This window comes from Aphelocoma coerulescens, chromosome 1A (assembly GCF_041296385.1).
Source record: "Aphelocoma coerulescens isolate FSJ_1873_10779 chromosome 1A, UR_Acoe_1.0, whole genome shotgun sequence".
Taxonomy (NCBI): domain Eukaryota; kingdom Metazoa; phylum Chordata; class Aves; order Passeriformes; family Corvidae; genus Aphelocoma; species Aphelocoma coerulescens.
In genome coordinates, this window is record NC_091014.1 from 56,973,177 (window position 1) to 56,991,597 (window position 18,421).

An 18,421-nucleotide genomic window follows, 5' to 3' on the forward strand; every position below is an offset into this window, starting at 1 on the left:
TAATAAATCCATCAGTGAAAAACACTTAATGGTCAGAATACATACATGCAGTTTCAAGAAAAAGGCCTGGATAATTTGAATATTGTTTTTCTTCAGTATCATGAAACTTGTAAGTGAAAGGTAATATTGTTTGTGCCTTCCAGATTAAGTCTAAAAAGAGTATTTCTCCTTTCCTGAAACAGTTTTGTTTGGAAATATATGCAGGAGCAATAGAGTACACAAAAGACAAAGATATGTATCTATATATACAATTTTCTTTTATTAACAAGGTGTGTCATTACTGAACAAGGCAACTGGAAAATACAAGGACTGGACATAAACATGAAAATTTTACAACTCGACTAAAATTGGCATATGTTTTATATACAGATGTGATTAATTACGGTTACAACTCTACTGTATTTGATTAAACACAGTCCTAAGCATCTACGTTATGAAAATATGAAGTTGATCATACAGAGCTCAAGTATGGAATCTAAAAATAATAACAATTTAAAAACTTCCAAACTTTCTATGTTCATCTGTTTTTCAGAACAGCACTATAGCTTTTCCTACTACCATATACATGAAAGATTATCAAAAATATATTGATGGGTCTATCACTAATCATGAATATTTATATTTACAATAAGTTAGCAAATTCTTCACCAAATACTTTATATACAAAACTCAATTTGCCCTTGTGAAAGAGTCATTAAAAAGTTAAAAACCATAGAAATGCCAGTTAGAAATAATGCATTCCAAAAATTGGACTTGTTTACAACAACTGAGAACAATTGAAAATAATTTATGAAAAAGTATGTAATTTTAGAACATGAACTCTCACAACACTTTAGTTCCAATACAGAGTAGCAGGAATTTTGTCCCATGTGTTCTTTGAGTGGCAAACTTCTCTTCCAATCAAGCTGCAAGAAAAAAAGAAAAAAGAATTTTCTTAAGCAGTTCGATGCAAGTCTTTGAAGACAGAGGTACTTCAAGGGACCAGTATTGTTTCCCCCCTTCTCAGTGCAGGAAGCCCTGTCCCCACCTGTATTGGCCCAAATACTCAGAATTCTTATTTCACAGCTTAGAGGCTAAACAGGAAAGGAAAAAAAGTAAGAGAAACCCAACAAAAGCCTCTGTACTCTGTACTTCAGTGCTATTCAGAAGTGCACAACCTTTTGCCAGCAGTGTTTTTGAGTATGATCTTGGCTGATGTTTGTATTGACTATAATGCTTTTGCAGCATGCTTTGAACACCCCTAACAAAATCAGTCTTCTCTGCCAAACTAGAAACCCCTCCAACCTGTCTCTCAATTGAAAAAGAGCTTAGACAGGAACCAGACGTTCGCTCTGCAGGTACTTCTTCTACACAGACACGAGCACCTAAGGAATTCTGCAATACAAAACATGGATGCTGAATGAATCTACACATACTGTGGATTAGACAGCTACTGAAACACAGACTCCCTTGGAATTATGTTCCACTCAGGCCCATCCGAGTAACAGAAAGCAGTTTGAGAACACAGAAGCAGCTTACAGCGCTTCTAGTACGTGAGAAAATAGCAGATGGATCACTCACTAAGGTCTCAGCTCACTTCCTCAATCGCCGGCATTATGGAAACAATGCTGTGCTTCTGCACTGAATCAAATCACTACGACACAATTGTTCATAATGCACCGCAGTAACTTTGACAAAGTGCTGCCACTGCATAGCAAGCAAAATTACATCTTGCTGTCAAATCCAAATGAAGTAGACTGAATTTCCCTTTTTATCTCTAGAGATGATGAATGTATCTCCTACACTTGCTGTACGGAATCCCTGTTTTTCAGTTCCAACAAAATCTCTTCATGTGCTATTATCTCACTTGTTGTGCTATTCTTACTTATTCTTCAAACTCCATAATGATCAGTGCTCCACTTGGGTTTTTTTTAAACATCTCAATCACCTTTAATCTTTGCAGCCACACTCCCAGTCTTGAAATTCTGTCCTCTCTTTTTTCAGACAGTCCTCCATTATTTGGCTTTCCTCCTTAGTAATTACTCCTTAATTTAGTCTTGATTCTTTTCAGGTCATCTTCCTTGTTCCTCTCAAATCAAGCTTACTGGGGGAAGAGTTGTTAAAATTTCGACCTTCTCCTTCCTCTATCCTGTTCCCGACTTCATCCGAAAATCAAAATCGACTTATCTCTATGTTGATGATTCCACACATACAAAATTTCTTCTCCAATTTTCTGCTTCTCTCTACACATTTTCACACCTGTTTGTGTGTATCTATCTGCAGTGCCTCCTTCTCCAAATTCAAGTCTTTTTCACCACAGCCTGACAAACTTAGGCAGTCTGAGTAACCTGCTTCAATTACAGACCAATGACAAAAGCTCATGTCTTCAAATCTTATTTGTCCCTACGTCTTCACAATCAATAACTACATCAGCATTTTGAAGGATTTTGGTAGTTATCTCTCTAAAACATGTTCTGTTTAGTCCACTTATATGTCTAAACTAATCCAGGCCCTGAGCTTTTCCTCTTAAGTTGTCTTAAGTCTCCTGATTCAAGTCACCATACATTCACACAAACAATGCTACTGGCACAACTTAAGGTGAGATGTGGGAGCAGAGAGTAACTGAAGCTACTTAAGCAGCTCTGCTAATGTACTAAAACCAGAGTTTATCCATCTCTCTTTCATTAACACCTGGATCTGTGTCTGATAATCTCCAGTCTGGCTCTATTTTTGCAACTACTTCCTATCTCATACTTCACAAACTCTTAGAGCCAGAATTTTGTACTGTCTGTACAGTCCCTGGAAAACAAGTATTTACAGAAATGGCTTAGGATCCTTGCATTGCAGTGACATGAATGTTATCACAGACACAAAATTTGCACAGAAATTTGACAGCTTTAAGGTGCCTCAGATCTTACCAGTTTAATTTGTGCTCTGTCGCTGGACTTTTGGTCCAACGCTCTGAGTTTCTTCTTCTGGATTTGGGCGTTTCCCTGTACTAATGCCAGTACCAAGGGCCGTTCTCCCTGATAATTTAAAATCAGTATTTACATTAAGACTCTATTGCACCCTTATATATTCAGGAAAAGTGTTTGGGGTTTGTTGTTGTTGTTGTTTAAATTACCTGCTTGCAATAAATGTGATTGCTGATTGTCTCCATGAGCATAGTGTAAGATACTACTTGCTTGACAGTAACCTGTTCAGATACAGTAGATATTTATTATACTACATAAAATTTAGAGCTGCAAGCAAGCGTAAAATTATGTTCTTCACAACAACAAAAAGGAGCCAATTGATTTATTTTCCATCATCAAGAAAAATCCTGCCAGAAACTATCCTGAATGCAGAAGAGTTCATATGCAAAAGAGAAATAAGCCTCATGGTAGTCTACAGCAGTTAAACATACATGCACTTATATATGCAGAGTGAACAACATTAAGTGCCTACATATTTATGCATTATCTTTGCAACAAGCAGAATGTTTATACAGCCAAACACTTCAATTATAAGTTGTTATAAATTTTAACATTATTTCTGCCAAGTCTCCTCATCCTTTTTATTATATTCTTACAGCAATGCTAATGAATCCCTAGCACAACTTAGTTGTGGAAAAACAAATAAAGCAAGTAACTTAAAAGAAAGATGCAAACTTTCTTCTGATTCATGTGAACTATCTACTGGCAACCTTGAAACTGAGTATTCTGCATGAATAGTGCAATCAGCAGAAGCAGTTGCAAGGTTTCTTGTTCTGAACAGTTGCGGTGTTCCGGTTATGTTCTGGGTGCTTAAACAAAACACAGATTACAGCCCTTCATGATCAGTAAACACACCTGTTAAGACTGCAAAGAAACAAACAGTTGGGTTAAATTTGATGGCAACTTGGATCTATCACAAACCACAGCTTAAGGTTCTGTATAGTTAAAGTAACAAAAATTTGCTTCCACAACAAGAGACTATCCACACAAGACTGTGGAAATTAATTATATATGAAAAGAGTGGTAGGGAAATCAGGGAAAAGATAACATACAAATTTTCCTATCCAACACACAAGGTGAACTTCTGGTTTTCAGTTTCATTTAAAGTAGCCTAGGATAATGTTTATTAATTTTTGTTTAGTCACACTTGTGATCCCTCCCACTCAAAACATACAAATATTGCTCTAGATGAGCATTTTAGAGATAAAAATGACAAGACAAGCAAGTTCACTCTAAGAAATAATTTCTATGTTTTGAGAACAGAAACAAGGTCAGTTCATGTTGTAGACAGCAGCTGTCACCCAAAATCTAGCCATGCTATTTTGATGTTTTGTCTGGTTTTCCATAATTGCAAGGATTTGGAGATCCTCTACAGACAGGCACTGCCATAATACCTTGCTGCTGAATTCCACTTGCTCCTGTATGAGAGTCTCCCAGGGCACATGACTGAACAACAGTATGACCATCACCAGTTCCCAACTGAGCTCCTGGAGAGGCAGGGAGAAGAGTTAAACATAACAGAAGGTACAGTTCTAGTTTTGGAATTTAAAGTGTGGGGGGTTTACCCCCTCTTCAAGAGATAAGCTTTTTATTGTGGCTTTTAATTTTTTTTTTCAAACCACCTCATTACACGTCCAAAGCTCTGATTGTTGTTTTTCCAAATTCACTGAACCTCCTACAAAAGGAATACATTTCTGATGTGAAAAGTGTAAGTACATGTATATATTAATACATTTTAATGAGAAAAGAGTGCAAATAATGTTAATTTTTTAAAAATAAAACCTTCTTGTCTTATAAATGTCCTAATTAATAAAGAAATGTAAGAAATAAAAGCTCAAGCACCCAGCTTTAAGGAGTTTGCATTTTAATCCTTAAGAGAACTGTACTGGCTAAGAACAATCAGGTCCATCTTCCTCCACAATCTGCTTCTAACCTTGACTAAAGCCTATGAAGAACATAAAACCAGTAGATTTCCAGTTCTGCTGTATCCTTTTACACTGAAGAGTCTAAGGTATCTATAGTGTGTATATAGTATTTAAGTATTTAAGACCCGCCATGGGTTAATACAATCTTAATACTGTTCTTATTTTTTCTTAGTAGCAATAAATTCCAGTTAGCAATCTAATGCCAGCACTAGAAAACTTTACAAGTTAACAATTCTCACTTGAAAGTTCACAAGTCACTCTTTATTATAAATATCAGGATGCTCACACACTTCTAGGAGAAAATCATATTCAAATACTTTTGAGTCAAACTGTTCAATACAAGTTAGTAACTAATTTTTGGAGGGAGGAAAAAACACAGGTTAAAAATATTTGCATATTAGAGATTTATAATTTCAATATGTCTATATACAAATACTAATCAAACAGTGAATAAATTTGAAAATATTTGTGACTTGCACTAAAAATTGTCTTATAAAAGCAGTTCTTTCTTATAATACAAAATGGCAAGGGCATTATGAAAGAAGTTCATGTAGTTCAGTTCCAATAATTCTATGTACTGTAAGAATTTGACTGACCTCCTGTACTACCACAACCGGAAATGCTTTCTCCTGGTGAATAGCCCATTAGGCCACCATTTCCATTTCCATTTGGATTAGAAGGCACTGTTGCAAGAAGACCTAAAAATCAAAATAAAATATATCAAGAAAGATAGCAAGAAAAAAAAAAATTAAGTGCAGCATTCTGTTTCCCTTGTGATAGCCAATTCTCCACCCTCAGCTTGAGTAGTTTACTTTTACAACAGAACACCTCTCTGTCTTGCCTACTTCTGTTTCTTGCCAAACTATTTTAGTTCATATTAACTTAATATTCTGCATAACTTTTCCAATATTCCTTAAGTTACACGTATCCAATATGTTGGGTTTAAGTGCAACATATCCTGATTCCATATCCAGTATCTGAACATACTGACTGCTCACACCTTCCTGAGCACTACAATGCACCTGGTTTACCTCTCAGAGCAAAGGGGAAGAATGCTACCAGGGGCTGGGCTGGTGCCTACTTCTGCAACAGCATTTGCATATGCAAATACACTATCATTAAAGTTATGAACCACATTAAATTTCTAATCACTGGTACTCAAACCTATCTGTACAACAATATCAGAATGCACAAAAGGCCCAGTTTAACAAAAACACTTCCAAAAACTCATAGAAAAGAAAATCCAGGCAATATTTGGAGAGGCACTCCCCTCAAACTCTTTCCTTTCTCAGTACATGTATTATTTTCATTTACTTGGATATAAACCCTGGTCACTACCCTAAGCTTACACCCGCTATGGGACTAAACTATTATTTGTTAGAAGATGAGAAAAGTTTTCAATAAATAAATAAAGCAAATAATCTATAATCATACCCAGTCCTCTGTATCGTGAAAGCTGCTGGTAGATCTGTTTCATTCTCTCAATATTCAGACGACTTGCCTCTGCATGGTTTACCATTGGTTTGGGATAATTAACTCCTATAATACATTTTGCAGCCTTCTGGATGCTCTCTGGGGCATTCCAAGGATCATAGATGTATTTTGCAGGGAAACCTCTAAGTACTGGCAAATAACGTCTTTAAAAAAATAACAAAAAGGTAAAAAGGTCATGTTACATATAAAGCTGCTCAATAGTTTAAGCAACACCCATGAACCAATCACTGCAATTTCTGGATTGTGAGTTACCTGATATAATCCCCATTTGGGTCAGTTCTTCTGCCAAAACCCACTGGGCAGTAGCAGTGAAAAAACTGCTGAAAGAAGGAACTACAGGACAGCCACATCCAGCTTCCAGCATTCACACTCCAATCTGCATCAAGTAAGAGCTCTTCAAAGACCTTAAGAAATTAGTGCAACAAGTTAGTCTGGACATGGCACACCGTCAAGGCACCTACTTTTTCAGGATTAGTTCCTGAGTTTCTGATTTAAGCTCTTTCTTACCTGGCAGCATTCACAGAATGCTCAGTATGAAATTGAAATGCCTTAACACCAAACTCAAGAACGAAAGAAAAAATTCAAAACCAGGCTTTTATCCTGTAAACAAACTTGTAAACATCTCAGGAAGCTAGGATTCTTACATAAACACATCCTTGAAAAACAAATCCCCAAAGGATGGCTGGAGCCTGATGGCTTCCAAGTGGCAATTGCTGTTTTCAGAAGAATTGCTTCATCACATCACAGTTGAGTAAGCTTTGCAAACTTCCAGAAAACAGGGAACATACAAAGTGCATTTTGAACTCAAACTGTTGGTCTGAATACCTCCACTTGCACAGCACTTTTCACTATGTGAGGAATCCCAAGAGTAGAACTCAAGAGTTTCAGGGTAGCACAAACATGCAGAAGTTGTGTTCTTGAAGGCTAATAGTTAATCTAGCAAGTCACAGTTTTGAGAACACACTCAAATTCCTGGAGGTATTATGAACCACCAAGAACACTGAAGGATGGTGTGACAGATAACGAAGTCTGGAGTGAAGACAAAAAAACTCCCAAAAACTTTAATTCCAATTTGCTACCCCTACTATATATATTAAAAAAAGAAAAAAAAAAGAGAGAGAAAGATGAAGATTTATGAGGGTTTCACTTTAAATCCGGAGCTCAGTACTTGTGAAACATTCAAGCTTCCAGCCCTGATTGTTTTTTCATCTTCAACACAGACAATACTAACTTGTATAAAAAGAAGTTTATCTGTTCAGTCAGATCACTAGCAGTGCAGGCTGACAAAAAACAGAGCAAAGGCCTCATTCTGTGAAGGACAGTGCTCAAGGACCTTTTATAAAAAGAGTGCACCTACAAGTAGTTTTAAGAACAGATACTTATTTAATACATATTTTTGCACGTTCTGATTTTCCTTTCAAACTTGCATAATTTCCAAATGTTCCAAAGCAACTACCATCTTTCTTCATGCTAAGGCACAAAAAACCCAACATCTTAGTACTGCCACCCACCTTCAACTAATATTATTCCTATACAAGGTCTAAATAAGGTAATACCATTAAACAATGATCTCTTGATCTCTCTCACCATATATTCAACAAGGCATTCATTCCACAGTATACACTAAGTGTTACAAAAGTATCTTTGTTTAAATATCTGCAGCTACTTGGGAAAAAAGCTTGTTTTGAAAAAATAGGGTTTATCTTAAAACACTTTCAAAAAACAGATGGTGACTCATAATGCAACAAAATCTTTAGACATTAAGTGTGTTAGCATACAATTGCCCCACTAGATGCTGCCATGTAGTAAGACTTTGGAAATAACACCACGTGGAAGGCCAGATTAACTTTTGCTAGCTATGGACACGTGACTTGAACATCTTTCCATTGCACAAATCTGGGGCCTTCTGTATTATTGCAAAAGTAAGAACAAGCTGCCATTTTTCTGTAATATACAGAGTAATATATCTAAGTTACCCATGGGCATCTTCAATGTTTGTATTTATGAACTGCAAAAGTAACCAATTTTTTTAAACTGAGAGGTGTTTGCTTACAACTGATTTTTTAAGAAATGAAATTTCCTATGATTGTATACATATAGAAATATGGGGTCATAATCCTGATGGCAAGCAAATTTTTTCAGATTTCAAAAATAAAATGGTCTGATTCTCAATTGTTCATAGATTATTATTGCTCAGTAAAAGTTATGCTACCTTTGTAAATGTAAAACTGTTTAAAGGTTTAATTTAGTGAGATTAAATTATTCCATTGTTGTCTTCAAAAACCTGACATCTTAAATTCAAGCTTCAGCATCTCATACTTCCACAAAATTAACTGCACTGAGCCTTCAGCCAAATCATGTTGCCTGTGCTCACACTTCTAACACTGGGCAAAGTGACAGAAATTGCTGAAAGGACGTTCTCAGTTTTTAGTTTTCTCTCTTTAATTCCCATAGTACTTTCCCTTTGAAGGGAAGCAGATGCAAGATATGAACAGGAATTGTTCACACAGAATGACTGGGGGAAAAAAAATCTCAATTACAATAGTTATGAATGTTTATTTGCCCAGATTTAGAAAGAAATCTCAAATTTAAAAGAATTTCAGACCTATTCCAACTGCAAGAAACACTCTAACATTCCAAAAAGAGAACATTCGAGAGGCAAAATTTCAGCACACCTGGTTTTTCAGAATCGATTTAGTTTTGCCCACAATTTAAGGTTTAAAATTCAACTGACAGCACACAGTAACAATTCTAGAATGACTTTATTGGCACTCCAAGACTTAAATTCAAGAATAATAAACAATACCTTCATTCCTTCTTCCCAGCTAATCCAGAGGTCACCTCGAGTCAAAAAGCATGCTACAGCATGCCGGGCTAAATGGTGAATCCAACCCTCCTGACGAAGTTGCGTCATAATTGCATCAATCCAAGGAAAACCTGTCCTGCCTTCTGCCCATTTGGCCAAAGCCTCAGGATTCTTATCCCATGGAATTTGAACACAGATAGGATTCCCCTCCATTTTATCAAACCGTGGATTGTTAGTCGCTGCTGTGTAGAAAAATTCACGCCATAACAGCTGGCCATAGAGGGAGAGGGGAGGGGAGCTGTTCTTTTTTACCTGAAAATCATCATTAAAGAAAAACATTTTATTAGGAGAAGTAGGGGAAAACTGTGGCATCTAACAATACGTAGCTGACTACACAGAAATCCTACCTTTTTGTACAGATCCGTTAACTTGAAATAAAAGAGCCGACAGGACAAACAGCCAAAACGGAGGTAGGGACTAAGCCCTGTAGGGCTTGCCAGAAGGGAATTTGCATTCATTCGTGGTCTTTCAAAGTTTGCTACCCAAGCCTTAAAAAAAACAAAACAAAACCCACACAGAAAAATCAGACTAGAGGCTACATAGCAACTTATAAAGGGAGAAATCACACACTGTTTGTAACTGAATGCAAACAGTGGACAGATGGTCAGGTCACCTACGATACCCAGGCGTTCCTTTTGAGTCAGCAGAACCTCTAGAAGGTAGTTCAGCTCAATACAGAAGGCATGGACTGTCTTCCAGAACTATCTGTGATTTTCTTTTAAATACATTGGAAATATAACTAGCAACACATTAGCTGTCAGAGGAATTCCCCTTCAAAGTTATAAAATGTATGCTTCGAATAAAATTACTTCAAAAATAAATTTTCTTTTTTTTTAATACAGAAGAGTAAAACAGACTGTCTCTAAAATTCATAGCAAAGATAATCTGCTTTCATCATTAAAAAACAAACTGTTGATTTATATCATTAATGCCTTGAGTTCAAGTTTGCGGGGTTTGATTTTTTTTAACACAACGTGCCCAAATCCCTTTAGGTTTCATAGCAAAGAGTAACTATGTTTCCCAGATATGTCAGACTTGCAGTGATCTGAAACATACCTTTCGTTCTAAATGTCTTTCCAATCGCGTGAGAGCTTCTGTTTCTCCCCCTGGCCACACTGCAGAAGGCAGACCATCTGTGTCAAAACCTGAAAGACAAATTGAAACAAGGAAATTCCTTGTTTGTTTATACTGTAGGGCAACAAAATTATAGCATATTGATACTTGACTACATTCTACTGCATCCTGAGAAAAACCCTAAGTTGGGATACATGAAAAAGTGTGTTTTAAAACAGTATGCGACCAAGACTTCTCAAAGCACATCCAATACCTTTAACATGCAGCAAAACTCAAGTTTCTCCTTTTGCATTTACATTAATATACATTACAAATTTTACATGCTGAATGGTCTTACTTCAGTCCCATTTCTTCCGGTTTTGGTTTCTTTGGGTTTTTTTTCATAAAGTGACCTCTCTGTCATTTCCCAAATCTGCAATATGCAGGCTATATCCTAAAACCACAACTTTTTTTTTTTTTTTTTTTAATTACTACTAAGAAGCAACAATTGCTATTGTAATTTACAGAATGTCTAAAAACTTTTTCCACCAAGGTAAAAGCGTGAGTGCCATCTTCAGAACATTCCTAGGTATCACTGACCTCAACTTAAATAACAGGGATTGTTAATTTGATGATAAACATGTACTTGAGCCACAAAAGAAAGATAAAAGGAAGGTAGTAAGATTTTTTCCATACCCTCCCACCTGCCCCAAGATTGTTCATCAGATGCATGAGAGAACATGGCTGTCTATAGTTTAACCACAGCATAGTGAGATCATCTCTTCTTAGAAAGGCTTTAAAAACCAAGGTCTGTCTTGCGAGAGTTCAAATGGACTTGACAGGGCAGTCACAGGTTAACCAAAATCTGTCCAGACCCTTTTGTTAGCCATTTGGAGGTCATAGCGCATTTGCTTCTATTTTGGGAGGTGTGTGGAGAAACAGGAAAGAGACTAGGAGAGTCACAGGACAATAGCTGACACTATTCCTTAAAATACATTTACAGAAACATAAGACTTTTTTCTCCCCAGAACCTTCTGAAGTAATTGTCTTATTACTATCTTTTTTTGGTGTATCAAGGAAAGAGGTTTTTTTTTTAGAACTAGTTTGTTAAATGACAGATTAATGATCTGAAGCACAAAGATACAAAGCGTATTTAATACAAAATGAAGCATCAAAGACTATTAATTAATAGCTTAATGATTATTTGGTACCCTGGCAATGCTGTATTACAAGAAGCCAAAGAGTACTTAGTATATTTTGACCTGAAACCTCATTTACCAGAAAACAACCAGAATTTACAGAGTTGATTATCTTTTTTTGTTCCTTTTGTATGCCATAATTGCATCAGGTTAACAATTAACCACTAGCAGGACCTCATTCATTGTTTTAAGTATTGTGCTTTCAGTGGGAGATTATATCTTAGTTTCAAAATGTCAAAGCAACCTCAGAACATACCCAGCTCCTCAAGTGATGGCACACCATATTTCTCATCGTGGTCATCAGAAACTGGAGTAGTACATTTTTTCATTACTTCTGGAGTTATAGTCTCCACAGGCATCTCCAGCGGTTCCATTCTACTAATTAGGGTCTGAAATCGCTTGTAAGTAAGAGGAGGCTGTCCTCCATTTAATTCTATTATTCTATATTAAACAAAAAAAAGAAAAGAAGCATGTCAGACAATAGTATTTAACAGTTTTTCTTATTAAATATACTCAGCTATACATACACAGAAATATCTTCTTACTTTCCTCCATCTTACATAGAATCCCAATATACACGGTAATCCAGACAGTCAGAACTTTAAATATACCATCCTTTTTTCCCCACTATGGAGACATATAAATTAACTGTTTATAAGCAAGTCAATTTCCTGGGTTACAGGAATTCCCTCATGAACAAGAATATAATGAACATGGACACCTCAAGGCAAAGAAAAGAACAGATCAGGAAAGCAGATAGAGATCCTAGCTACATACAGAAATATCCAAGTCACCTACAAGACTATGGTATTTGCATTCAAAAAACCCCACCTTTCCCTTCTGGTACTGAGAACAGTAGTTGATATTAAAACTGTCTTAATATGGGGGGAAATTAACAAGTAGCTTATACACAATGACTGCTGTAAAGACACAGTTTCGTGTTCTGTATTGCATATATCTAAATTAGTCTTGGAAAAAAGGGAAAACTTCAAAGAAAAATTTACAAAGTGATAGATGGAACCAAATGCTTATTTAGTGGGGTGTTTGGGTGGGAGGGGGAAAAAAGGAATTTTCAATTTGGGATTAAAAAAAAAAGTCAGCTATTAGTTTCAAAAAGTAAATACTTCCAATTTCGCTGCCCTCCCATGTGTCTGTCTCTTATACATTGGCTTGTAACAGAGTACAATGGGCAGCTACCACAAGAAATCACTCAATGTTAAGAGAAGATAAGTCATACTTCTAACTAGTTTGTGCATTATATTTCTGTAATAGAGAATTAACACTAATCCATTAAATAGATCAGTCGAAAAATATAAACAAGACATTAATTAAGGCAACACAGGGATAGCAAACAATCTCCAATTACTTATTGAATAGAAAATTGGTAGGAAACAGTTCTTAAAAAAACAAAGGACTTTCTCATAACTCCTGTACAAGAAGTAAAATAAAGACAAAACAATTTAACAAAACAACTAAACAAACATGTTACTTGGGAGACGTCACAGGCATGTTTGAGTAACTTAATTATAAAGGACAGCTAATTAAAATGAACATTATTTTCAAAAGAACTCCAAATTAAAACTGCATTTCAGATACAGTTATATATCAGTTTTTAGAGTTTCAAAGTTCTACTCAGTATGTAGTAAAATTTGGATTGATGGATGGATAAAAACAAAACATGAAACAAATCTGTAGTTTTCCTAACCATGAAGTGTTCAGTGTGGAAAGTAGCACATAATATATAAATTAATACTACACAAAATTTTAAGGGGCTTTTTTCCTCCTTTTTTAAAATCCAAGGTAAACAGTAACTTACTTGTCTAGGTCATACAATGTGTGGGAAATCCGAACAATGACCTCCACTCCAGCTTCACTAGCCAGCTTCTTGATAGCTGCATCTCTTTCCTTCCCAAATGGTTCAGAATCATATTCAATAGAAAGTTTTGCAATGTTCCATTCCTACAACACAAAACAAAAGTGTGGTCCTTTAGCAACTCAGCTGCATGATGGAGGGTGAGGGAAAGGAGAACTGGAAGGACAGGGGCAGAACGGAACACCAGCTATTACCTGTGCATAGTTATCAGAGATACAGAAAGATCCAAAATACATTAGGCACCCAGAATAACAAAAAAAAAGTCCAACTTTTCGGCATCTAAGTAGCTATCAGGCATAAAAAAAGCCTCCATCTGTCCTATTACTGTGGGTGTTCACTGTAATGGAACAACTTCCATGCAAATTTTGAAAACTCATCTCTAGCTTTAGGATCCACATACCTTAAGAGACTCAACAGAAAGGGAAAGATGACAAAGACTGTCTTCTGAACATGGATCAGCAGCAGTACTTTGCTCTGCAGAAAAGTTTTTTACATATGCCTGTGAGCTTTAGCAGCAGAACTGAAGTTTCAGGGGAGAGGGGTGGAAATACTGCCACTCTCATACCACTTTCTTTACCTTTTCCAAATCCCTACTCCTCACTCAGACAATCTTCAAATACTTAATTAAAAAAAAAGAAAAAAAGGCTGTCTTCTACAAAGAGAATACCTTATGCCTTGAAGTCTAATATCCTTTATGTCACAGATTCTGTTACCAAGGCCACAGTCACAGGTGAGGAAAAAGAAGCGAACAAAGGGATCAATAATGGCTAAGGCTTCTGCAACAGTAGGAAATTGGAAAGATGAAGTATGCACAAGATGATCCTAGAAAGCCATCATGCCAATCAAACTCAAAGAAATACCTTTCTAATACCTCAGAATCTTAATGACTTGGTTTAATACATCATAGTATTTCAGAGAATTGGATTTACACCAGAGACAAGGGCACTCAGTGCTAATCACCTGGGGTGCTATTTCACTTCTGAATTCCAGCTCTCTCCCAGCCCTGAGGACAGATGATTCCAAGGAGTGCTTGCTCTTCAAAACAAGGCTGGGCTCCGGCCATCCTTAAGTCTGCCAAGACTAACCCAGCAGGCCTTGAATCCTCAAGCAACCTCCTACACCATCACATAACATTTACTTCCCATTTCATAATGTAAAACCACTGTCTGACAAGTTGCAGCAGATACTTTTCTAAACCCTTCTTTCCTCTGGCTTATAGCAAAGATGGCCATAAAAACAACATGACCAAGACCCAGAGCCATGTCCCTAAGGGAGTCAAGAAAACTCTGCTGTGTAATGTGAATACACCCAGATCACATCGTGAGCCAGGCAATTAGAAGAATCATGGACACAGATCATTTTGCACGTACTCATACTGCAGAATGGTTTTAGCAACACTGATGCATTAAAAAAAGCAGTGATTGTTTCAATTTTATTTTCTTTACTGAGACAAGCCCAAAGAGCTAAAGACAGAAAGCAGACCAGGACAAACTGAAGAGGATGAGGCAAGAACAAACCAAAACTTAACTGAAATGAAAGACCCTAAAGGTGTTTGAAGCCTTCTGCAAGGATAAAGATAGGTCAGTGTTCTGCCTTTTTAAGGAATTGTTCTTCAGTCTGTGAAAAGGAAAGCCTTACCAAGAAACAGCTGTGGTACATTCATTCCCAGAAAATCCACAGATGCTGGCATCTGTGACAGGACTACTGACACCAGGCCATACAGAAGTTCCACTGTCTCCTACCATCACTTAGCTAAAGTTATTTTTCCAAACTTAACTGATCTTTTCCCCATGTGTTCGTTCTTCAGAGTCAGGATCACTGCTCACCTTTGAAACATTTAATAGGGATGATCTGGAACGCTTTGTTCAGTGTTACAATCCCTTCACTGCACTGCAAGTGTCTGATGTACAGCTACTGCTCTGGCAGAAGTAGTTGTGAGATATAATTTTAAGAGATAAATACACATTCCAGGTAGACTTCAGCCAAAAGTGAAGAAGTCCTCAAGAGCTTCAGTAACTTGTTTGAGCATAGAGGATGTCCTCAAAGCCCCTCAGTGAACCACTATATGATAAAGGCACTTTAATTTGAGGAACCACAAGACATAAACAGATGTGAATGTTCATTTTTGATTGCTGTACGCTATCTATATTACAAGTTATTTTCATTTTCTTCTCACCACTAAAATTATATTCTAAAAAAATGGCAATCCAATGCTGCCAGGTATTGAAAGATCAGCCTAGCAGCAAGATCTGCAACAGGAGCTGTCAAAGTAGCCATTAAAGTATTTAAGAAGACTTATTACAGGTTGCTCAAATCCAGAAGGTAATGCACACAACAACAAGACTTTTGCTCCTATTTAAATGCAATCAAACTAAATTTGGCAGATAAATACAACAAGCTTGAATATCTGAGAGGTTGCAAGCAGCAGCTAATGCCACAGTACTCCTCCAGGAAATTCTTCACTGAGGGGAAATCAAGGAAAGTCCAGTAGAAGTATCATCCAGTTAGTGCTTCACAACAAAACCACAATAATGAAGATGGAAATAGGAGTTTTGGTTGAGTTTTCAGGTTGGTGTTGAAAACCTGGGAATAAAAATCTTGAATGTATGACCTCTGGAAAAATGGGTATCTACTTTTTCCCCCACAGTCTTGCTTGCTTCAGTCACCTCAATTCAGTCATTCTGAAAAAGCTCTTCAAATCAATTTGCCAAGTGTTCATTTTTACTACACTATTATAGTATTATTACCTTAAATACACTATTATCCATGGACAACGTATTACTATCAGTAACAATCACTCACAGCTTTAATATTTTTAGTAAGACCCTTTCCCAAAAAAGCCTTAAATTTCTTTGACTAGAAATTGCTTTCTAGTTACACTATGCTTTTATCAATACTACTACTAGAAAAAAGCTTATTAAATCACCTTTAATGGCCAAAAAGCAATCACAGCAGATGTTTGGCCTAAATAAAACACTGCTTTTACAGGTCAGGGTTTGAACATGGATTCACATGCACAAAATTTTTTGTCAGTATTACAAAGGGAACCTGTAAAGGAAAATGTAGTAATATACAGTACCTACACTTAGCAAACCATTTGAAATCAATTCTGTTTCTGGAAGGAAAGAAACAAAACCCAGTAAAGTCTAAAAGCAACTCAGCTCAGCTGGTGATATGTACATTAGAGAGGAAAAATTCAAAACAAACAACGTTAATGAGAAACTGCAAGGATAGATCAGTATTTGCATGAATAACTTGCACAGAACGAATCAGTACAAGAAAGATTCCTAGTTGAAATTAATTTGTTGGTCATACTTGTGGATAGAAACAACAAGTGCAAGGTGGCATTTACCTTAAAAAGCCTGGGGAAAACATCTGCTGGCTGTCCACGGATAACAAACAAACGCGAATTCAGTTTCCGTAGATTGGCATCAAGATCCTCAAGACATTGAAGCAGGAATCTGCAAGAATTGTAAAGAAACATTTATTTTCTGAGGCAAACGAGACAATTTTACAATAGAAAAAGGTAACTAAGAGGAATAATCAACAACAATTATCAGACCGTGAGTGCTTGGTGCACTTTTTGGTGATGCATGTATGTTCACATCCTAATTACACTTGGCTTACAGTGGTACAACACCATGTAATATCTTCCACAATACATAATTCATAAAACCAAACCACACTGTCATTTCACAGTTTTCCCCTCAATGTTATTCAGCTCTGGAATGGACTAAAACATACTCTAGTCTTAACTAAACTAGAAGTATCTTGCCATTCTAAAGACAGAAAAACCCTCAACAAACAAACACAGATAATCAGCTGTTGGCACACTGCTACTGAACTTAATCCAAGTCCTTCTTACAAAACTGAACTGTTACTAAAAACAGCATACCAGAGGAGTACACAGTCATGACTATCCCTCTGGTCTTCATTTATAGAAACAGCCCTCTATGTAGCATATGCATCTTGACTGTACCCTCCCCTGAATTATTTAATGAGCAAATTACCACATCAGACAAAAAAAAAAGGGGGGGAATAGGGTGCTGCAAATCTGCAAGTGTTCAAAGGAAACAGGTAGTTGCACAAAGAATGTTGAAACAGGTTCACATGCACAAAGATTTATTAGTAGCTATAACAACTAAAATAACTCCAATGGTGAAAGTGGTTTGGGGAAGAAATAAAAACAAAAGGAAAGAGGAAAAAAAGAACTTTACTTTGCAGCCAGCTGAAAAGAGAAGTTCTGGGGGTCCCCAGATGAGTGCCCTTCCCTGGACTCTCTCCAGTCTAGCAAGTGGCTCCTTCATAATATTTTTCTCATGTGGTCAGTAGGTTGAGGCAGGTGATTCTATCCCTTTACTCTGCCCTGGTGAGGCCACATCTGGAATGCTGAGTCCACTTCTAGGCTCCCCAGTCCAAGAAAGACCAGGAACTCCTGGGGAGGGTCTGGTGGAGGGCTACAAAGATGATGAGGGGACTGGAGCATCCCTCTTATGAGCAAGGGCTAAGAGTTGGACCTGGGTAGTCTGGAGAAGAGATGACTGAGAGGGATCTTATTAATGCATACAAATATCTTAAATGCAGTGTCAATAGGACAGGGCCACTCTTTTCAGTGGTGCTTAGCAAAAAGACTAGGGGCAATAGGCACAAACTGAAACAGGAAGCTGCATCTGAATATGAGGAACAACTTTTTTGAGGGTAACAGAAGACTCGAACAGGCTGCCCAGAGAGGCTGCATTCTCCTTCTCTGGAAATATTCAAAACCCATCTGGACATGATCCTGTGCAACCTGCTCCAGGTGAACCTGCTTTAGCAGGGACAGTTGGACTAGGTGATCTCCAGAGGTCACTTCCTACCCCAACCATTCTATGATTCTGTACTAACAATATATATTTCACCAGGACCTGCTCAAGCCCTCTCAGCCATTCCTTCTTACAGTGCTGTTGGCACTCAGCAAAGCACATGGTGATCTGGGCAACTGCTGAGTCAATGCCTGGTGGTCATTAACTTCTGTGCTCACACATTATTGGATCCCCTGCCATAAACCACAAGCTACA

General features: G+C 37.1%; 1 protein-coding gene across 2 annotated transcripts in view; it reads right to left on the reverse strand.

The window, feature by feature from the left end:
- Positions 1 to 234: 234 nt before the first annotated feature.
- The window catches only part of CRY1 (cryptochrome circadian regulator 1), a 39,549-nt gene continuing 21,362 nt past the window's right edge, over positions 235 to 18,421 (reverse strand). Inside the window, exons 2-14 of one of the 2 annotated variants that reach the window (XM_069002938.1) lie at positions 16,717 to 16,825; positions 13,308 to 13,450; positions 11,748 to 11,932; positions 10,296 to 10,384; positions 9,587 to 9,727; positions 9,180 to 9,491; positions 6,626 to 6,777; positions 6,314 to 6,516; positions 5,476 to 5,577; positions 4,349 to 4,441; positions 3,104 to 3,175; positions 2,898 to 3,005; positions 235 to 905 (exon numbers count right to left, since the gene is read on the reverse strand). In XM_069002938.1, coding sequence (XP_068859039.1) covers positions 2,902 to 3,005; positions 3,104 to 3,175; positions 4,349 to 4,441; positions 5,476 to 5,577; positions 6,314 to 6,516; positions 6,626 to 6,777; positions 9,180 to 9,491; positions 9,587 to 9,727; positions 10,296 to 10,384; positions 11,748 to 11,932; positions 13,308 to 13,450; positions 16,717 to 16,825 — 1,705 coding nt within the window. In that variant the 3' untranslated portion in view covers positions 235 to 905; positions 2,898 to 2,901. The remainder of the gene's footprint in view (positions 906 to 2,897; positions 3,006 to 3,103; positions 3,176 to 4,348; positions 4,442 to 5,475; positions 5,578 to 6,313; positions 6,517 to 6,625; positions 6,778 to 9,179; positions 9,492 to 9,586; positions 9,728 to 10,295; positions 10,385 to 11,747; positions 11,933 to 13,307; positions 13,451 to 16,716; positions 16,826 to 18,421) is intronic. The other variant, XM_069002939.1, reaches the window with a different exon arrangement.